We start from the raw sequence: 7,709 nt of genomic DNA on the forward strand, positions 1-7,709 counted from the left end.
AGTCAATATCTTAACCAATCTTGGTTTTATAGTATTGAAATAATTTTTTATATGTCAAAATGCAAACAGGGACTCTGCCCCTAATTGGTAATGTGCTCCTTTTTTTTTTTTTTTTTTTTCTTTTTAAGAGCTTATTTAATAACCTGGTGTCACTGACGGAAGAGGCCAGAAAGGCGTACAAAGATATGGTGTCCTCAATGGAGCAGGAACAGGCTGAGGAGGCTCTAAAGAATGTTAAAAAGGTTCCTCACCACATGGGTCATTCTCGTAACCCCTCTGCAGCCAGTGCAATTTCATTCTGCAGCGTCATCTCTGAGCCAATATCAGAAGTCAACGAGAAGGATTACGGTATGTTTATTGCAAATTAGTTAGATCTATCAGTGGGTAGATTAAATGGTTTTAAGAATATGTGAAACCTGAAAAAGACTTGTTGATGAAATGACTTGTTGACAATGTTCAGTACGTCTGTCTGTAATTATAAAATACGGATAATGTATGAGTTATATTGGGGAAAGGTAAGATTATTGGGGCAAGGTAAGATTCCAGACAAGTAGTAAAGCCTGATACACATTGACAGCTTTTTTTTTTTCGTTCAACCCAGTGGGATGAACCAACAAAAAAAAACAGCTGAATAGCTTGCTGTACAAACATTGCATAGTTGGTACAGCAAGCTGCTCAATTTTTCTCTCTCCTCTGAGCTATTGTGACCTGACAGGGACGGTCCCGTTGCCAGAACACACCGGTCAGCAAGCTGATCAGGTGCCATTTTTCCAGCATGCCCATTCAAAAGAAACTGGACAGGCTGCTGTATTGCACAGGCCGAATGTTGGCTGGTTTCTTTTGAACCGGCTGAAATTTGGCCCATGTGTACCAGGCTTAAAGAGGGGCTCAAGTCATTTTTCGAAAAATGAAAAGCCAATAGCTACAAAAACTGTACTATTTGACTTTTAATAAACAGACCCTTACCTGTCCCAGGATCCAGCACTGCGCTTACCTGGGCTGTGGGCACCTGGTTGTGACTCTCTGCGCATTTTAAATGGTCCCCCAGTCTTATCGGACCTGTGACGTGCCCCAGAAGACTGCAGGGATGGAGGGGGAAAGGAGAACTTCCAATTGCGATCGCCTAGAAGGGAAGCGGGTACCTGTCAAAACCAGGTGCCTGCCACCCCCCCCCCCCCCCCCCCAAAAAAAATTGCAAATTTGCCAAATGCCAAAGAGGAGCAATGGTAGGGGTCTTAAAGCTGGACTTTCCCTTTTGGGTGAAGTTCTGCTTAAAGGGCCTGTCTCTAGGCTTTTGGCTAGTGTCAATGGGCGAATATAGCTTACATTCCTCATCAGCTTGAAAGGCTTCTGATCTGTAGTTAAAGTGGAACTAAACTCATCAATTTTAGTTTAAAAAAAGATGCATTCCAGGTAATGCTAACTGTCACATTTGCTTGTGCCCTCAAACCAAACTGTCAAACCATCAACTGGCTGGTCACCTGATCACATGTGCAGCACCATGGCACTTGCAGATCGATCAGAGGCTAATGGTGGCCATACACTATACGAAAAATCAGCCAAACTTCAGTCATTTGGATAGTTTGTTTTTCGTCCAGATAATGGGCACAAATTGGTAATCGGTTGTGACGTTTTTGAGCCAAAAAAAATAGGACAAGTTTGGAAATTTTCTGACGAACAAATGATAAATTGAAAAGTTAATGTGTTTCTCATTCAAACTGTTTGCACTAGGTATATGTGAAAAAAATCAAAAAACTAATTTATTTATGTCTTTTGAACGATTTATCGGTCATGACATGATGGCACAATCGTTTGCTCTCACGGCCGAGTGTTCGTTTTTCCAAAATTAGTTTGAATGATTTTTCGTATAGCGTATGGCCAGTATAAGATAGCAGCTTCCTTGACTGAAAAGAATAGGAGAATTTGGTCCCGCTTTTAAATCCCTGCGTTTTGATTTCCTTCTATTATGCATCAACCAGTTTAAAGTTGCTTTTGCATTCTAATTGGCTTGTACAGGGAAGTGGAGTAGTTTTGAAGTGAAGTAAAAATCTGCCAACACAGGGCTTTAAGCACACAGGTAAAATAGATTGTTTTACTACTCCCTGATTCAGTTTTATTGCTTCCTGGGACAGCTTACTTCTTGCTGTGCATAGGTAAGGATGAAGATTCATTGTCCTAAGAGCACCCGGAGGAGGGAGTGTAAAATGGGATTTCTGAACCAGAGAATAAAGCAGCCCAAAGATATGCTATTTACTTTCCTTCCACTGTGAGTGGAAGGAAAGAAAATCACTTGATTACCCCATCAGCACAGTCAGTGTTGATGGGGAAATCACTCCCGCAGTGCTTTTGTGTTCTGTTGGTGGGGAGTTTTCCCACCTGGCAGAACACAATAATTAAGGGTAGCAGCTGTAGCCATTGGCAGTAATCGCATGTAAAAAAATTTCAACAGGCTAGACATACCCAAGTCGAATGATGGTACAACCAGCCTGCCTATAGATGGATGGAATCTTGGCCAGACCCTGCTGAACCAACTGTGATTTGATCCATCTATGGCCAGATTAAGTGGGTCACCTGCCTAGCTTTGCAGCGTAGCAGAGGTTGGGTAAGTCTTGAAATTTACTCAAGCCATTCTCTGAATAAAATTTTAATATGTGTGCAAAAATGATACTGTAATCTGTGAGCTACTATAGGTGAAATTGAAGTTATGCCGCTAGCTTCAATCACTCCCCTTAAGGTGAGTGTGTGACCGATGTAAATATATAATAAAGAAAAAAGTGCTGCGCAAGTGTAAAACTGAAAAAGTTTTAAAACTCACATAGAGTGTAGGAACCAGGTGTTCTTGAGTATACCAAACTAGTGGATAATTAAATTCAGTGCTGTGCTCAAGTCTGATGTGGATGTTGATTCCACTTGTGTGGTCACATTAATTAAATAATGACCTTATATTAATAAAATGACAAATAGAAATAGCTGTACAATAACATCATTAGAAAAAAAGTCAGAATTCTGTGCAAATATCCAATATAAAGATCCACCTTGTGTATACAAAGAAAATATGTATAAAAAGTGTCCTTTTTCCACAGAGGTATTCCCCAAACAATTCAGTGTATAGTGTCCAATGGCAACAAATAATTACAGAGAATAATCCTTCAAAGTAAACAAAGTGTTGAAATAATGGTGTCCGTAGTGAAATTAAGTTTGACCGTTGTTAGATGTTGTAAAGCAGAGGTGGGGAACTTGCGGCCCGCACAATTGTTGCGTCCCCCTCCCCCCGTGCCGCTGTGTCAGAAGGAGCCGATGGCTCCGTCCTAAAAGAGTGAGTCTCAGAAAAGGGTGGACCCGGGGCGCAGAGCAGTGCGCCCTGAGCCCGCCCATTTGTGTGACAATAGCGAATGAAAATTCGCTATTGTAACACGGATCCTCCCCCTGGCCAATCAGGAAGCAGGTTTGAAACCCGCTTCCTGATTAGCCGAAAAGGCGAACACATGCCATTGGGCGAGGAGGAGGCTGGAGAACTCGAAGAGAAGCTGCCACTGCAGGTAAGAGCACTGGCTTTGTGCATTGAAAGGGGGCCCGCTGTGGTCAGTCTGCATTAAACGGGGGCACGCTGTTGTCAGTCTGCATTAAACGGGGGCACGCTGTGGTCAGTCTGCATTAAACGGGGGCACGCTGTGGTCAGTCTGCATTAAACGGGGGCACACTGTGGTCAGTCTCCATTGAAAGGGGGCACGCTGTGGTCAGTCTCCATTGAAAGGGGGCACGCTGTGGTCAGTCTGCATTGAAAGGGGGCACGCTGTGGTCAGTCTGCATTGAAAGGGGGCACGCTGTGGTCAGTCTGCATTGAAAGGGGGCACGCTGTGGTCAGTCTGCATTGAAAGGGGGCACGCTGTGGTCAGTCTGCATTGAAAGGGGGCACGCTGTGGTCAGTCTGCATTGAAAGGGGGCACGCTGTGGTCAGTCTGCATTGAAAGGGGGCACGCTGTGGTCAGTCTGCATTGAAAGGGGGCACGCTGTGGTCAGTCTGCATTGAAAGGGGGCACGCTGTGGTCAGTCTGCATTGAAAGGGGGCACGCTGTGGTCAGTCTGCATTAAAAGGGGGGCACAAAAATCCAAATGGCCCTTGGCAGAAAAAAGGTTCCCCACCCCTGTTGTAAAGGGACAATTCCCAATCTCCAGTGCTCCCTTCAGGTGGGTTTCTCATCTTGGGTATGTGACCTAGCAGCTAAGCTTGAGATAGTCCACAGATATATTGGATGGCTCCTCTCCTTCACCTTGTGAGCTCCCAGCGGGTTCATGTCACTCTGGGGTGACTCGCATGTATGAAAAGAAGTGTAACATAGTGCAAGTATTGTTTTAAAATCCTCTATCTATTAAAACACTGACTTTTTTCTGATTATGATGTTATTGTACAGCTATTAATAATTGTCATTTTATTAATATAAGGTCATTATTTAATTAATGTGACCACACAAGTGGAATCAACATCCACATCAGACTTGAGCACAGCACTGAATTTAATTATCCACTAGTTTGGTATACTTAAGCACACCTGGTTCCTACACTATGTGAGTGTTAACTTTTTCAGTTTTTCTTTACTTTAATATGTATGAATTTCATTTCTGTGTTTAGTGGTTTGTCAGGAGTTCTGTATAGATATATAGATTTTCATATTTGCACTGATTACATAGTTCTACATTTTTGTCGCTCTGGTCCTATAGTACTGCATTTTTGTCGTTCTGATCCCATAGTACTACATCTTTTGTTGATCCGGCCCCATGGTACTGAATTTTTGTTGATCTGATCCCATAGTACTACATTTTTATTGATCTGATCCCATAATACTACATCTTTTGTTGATCTGATCGCATAATACTACATCTTTTGTCGCTCTGGTCCTATAGTACTACATTTTTGTTCTGGTACTATAGTACAAAATCTTTTGTTGATCTGGTCCCGTAGTACTATTGCTGTAAAAGTCCACACTGCCTATAAAAAGCATGTGTTGCTGCCGCAGTTATTTTATGAGTTATCAATAATATTGTTTGTGCTTTTCGTTGCAACAGAAACCAATTGGAGAAATATGGTAGAAACATCTGATGGACATGAAGCATCAGAAAATGAAGATTGTTCTGTAAGGACCATGGACTCAGAACAAACCATTACCATCCAATCTGATAGTAAAGCCAGCATACATAAACAAACACCACTGACCACTCCCGGTGTTACTACCTCAGGCAGTAAACCTGGCAAGTTGACTCCAGTAGAAAAAGATGAGGTGAAACCAGATGACAACCTGGAATGGGCATCCCAGCAGAGTACTGAAACTGGATCATGGGATGGAAGCGGCAGAGATGTCCTCAGCTCCTCCATGACAAGTACAACGAGCACTCTGGTACCAGAAATGCTGGAGGAAGATGATGATGAGGAAGAAGAGGAGTATCATCAGGAACCTATTTCAGTAAGCAGAATAGAGTCCTGGGTTTCAGAGACCCAGAGGACTATGGAGACACTTCAGCTTGTGAATAGCCCTGAAGAGGATAATATAGAGCAGAGTGAAGATGACGATGATGATGCAGAGCCCTCTGAACATGTAGACCCAGATGTTGAATGCAAGGAACGGACAGTGGAAAAGCTTCCCAGGAACGGATCACATCCACAAAGTGCTGGGAATGGGTTTATTAAAAGAGAGCTCTAATTCAAATTTTATGTAGAAAAAAAAAAAATCAGTGAATACAACAAACTCAGGAATTGGTCTTTCTACAGAATTACTGGGAGAATTGCATCCATTCCCATACTTGTTTCATCTCATTGTTTTGCACTGTTTAAATGTCTAATCTATATTTAATTCCATGTAAATAATGTTATTTGTTACTAATTGTGTTGTTGCTTTTTCTTTTCTTCAGCACTAGGGGGCACAGGAAGGAATGTTTTTGTCTGTCGGGCAAAGAACAGTATGTGCACTTTAGTGTGCATGTAAACACGCACTTAGACACAAAACAAGCTGCTTTTCTGTTTTGTGAAGTTCATTGTTGGTGTAAATTTAACAGGGATAAAATATGACCACATGCTTAAAAGAGAAGTAGATTTAAACTGCAAAATAAGTTTGTCAAAATAGTTAATATAATTGGGTACATTATGTTTGCCAGACTCCTGCTAGGCACCGCAAGTGCTGGTGTAGTGAATTGGCTCCTTTCATACACTCCATATACTAGTAGAAGTGGAAATTTTGAGAAAAAAAAATGGGAATGCAGTCTCTGCATTTGGGTAGCTCAGACTCACCCAGATAGGCCCCCCACTTTCCCTTGTAATTGGAGTAAGCTCCAGGAGGCACCAGAAAACCATATAAGTTTGGCAGTGCTCAAAAGTGGTGTGTGTATATATAATGTATATCTAACCTATCAGATTTATTTATTATTAAAGATAAGTGCCACCTTCACATTAGGGATTCCGCCTCCAGGTTAAGTGAAATCCCACCCCCAGCACACCCATTGGTCTTTTCCTTTGTATCCCACCCCCAGCACACCCATTGGTCTTTTCCGTTGTATCCCACTACCAGCACACCAATTGTTTTTTTCCATTGTATCCCACTACCAGCACTCCCATTGGTCTTTTCCCTTGTATCCCACCCCCAGCACACTCATTATTCTTTCCCTTTGTATCCCAACACCCAGCACACCCATTGGTCTTTCCCTTTGTATCCCAACACCCAGCACACCCATTGGTCTTTTCCATTGTATCCCACTACCAGCACACCAATTGGTTTTTTCCATTGTATCCCACTACCAGCACTCCCATTGGTCTTTTCCTTTGTATCCCACCGCCAGCACCCCCATTGGTCTTTCCCTTTGTATCCCAACACCCAGCACACCCATTGGTCTTTTCCATTGTATCCCACTACCAGCACCAATTGTTTTTTTTTTCATTGTATCCCACTACCAGCACGGCCCATCGGTCTTTTCCATTGTATCCCAACACCCAGCACATCCATTGGTCTTTTCCATTGTATCCCACTACCAGCACACCCATTGGTCTTTTCCATTGTATCCCACTACCAGCACACCCATTGGTCTTTTCCATTGTATCCCACTACCAGCACACCCATTGGTCTTTTCCATTGTATCCCACTACCAGCACACTTTTTGGTCTTTTCCTTTGTATCTCAACCCCCAGCACACTCAATGGTCTTTTCTTTGTATCCAACCCCCAGCATACGTATTGGTCTCTGCCTTTGTATCCCACCCCCAGCACACTCATTGGTCTTTTCCTTTGTATCCCAGCCACCAGCACACTCATTGGTCTTTTCCTTTCTATCCCACCCCTGCACACCCATTGGTCTTTTCCTTTGTACCCCAACCTCCAGCACACCCATTGGTCTTTTCCTTTGTACCCCAACACCCAGCACACCCATTGGTCTTTTCCTTTGTACCCCAACACCCAGCACACCCAGTGGCCTTTTCTTTTGTACCCCAACACCCAGCACACCTATTGGTCTTTTCTCTCACACACACACACACACACACACACACACACACACACACACACACACACACACACACACACACACACACACACACACACACACACACAGCTCTCTCACTTTCCAGCACCCTTGACACGAGTGAGAAGGCCCCTGTAGTACACAGAGCTGTATTTCCAATATACCCTCCTATTGTCCTGTACACAGTATAACAAGAGAAGAGTACTGCATG

The 7,709-nt window shown here is 43.1% G+C and overlaps 1 protein-coding gene across 1 annotated transcript in view; it reads left to right on the forward strand.

Annotated features, from left to right (window-relative positions):
• Window positions 1–6,221, forward strand: part of SECISBP2L (SECIS binding protein 2 like) — a 138,952-nt gene extending 132,731 nt beyond the window's left edge. The window contains 3 exon segments of the mRNA XM_082253273.1: window positions 129–348; window positions 5,064–5,673; window positions 5,675–6,221. Of these exon segments, the coding sequence (XP_082109399.1) occupies window positions 129–348; window positions 5,064–5,673; window positions 5,675–5,711 (867 nt within the window). The 3' untranslated portion in view covers window positions 5,712–6,221.
• The last annotated feature ends 1,488 nt before the right edge of the window (window positions 6,222–7,709 follow it).

Source organism: Pelophylax lessonae (genome assembly GCF_965119305.1).
Source record: "Pelophylax lessonae genome assembly, chromosome: 4".
Taxonomy (NCBI): domain Eukaryota; kingdom Metazoa; phylum Chordata; class Amphibia; order Anura; family Ranidae; genus Pelophylax; species Pelophylax lessonae.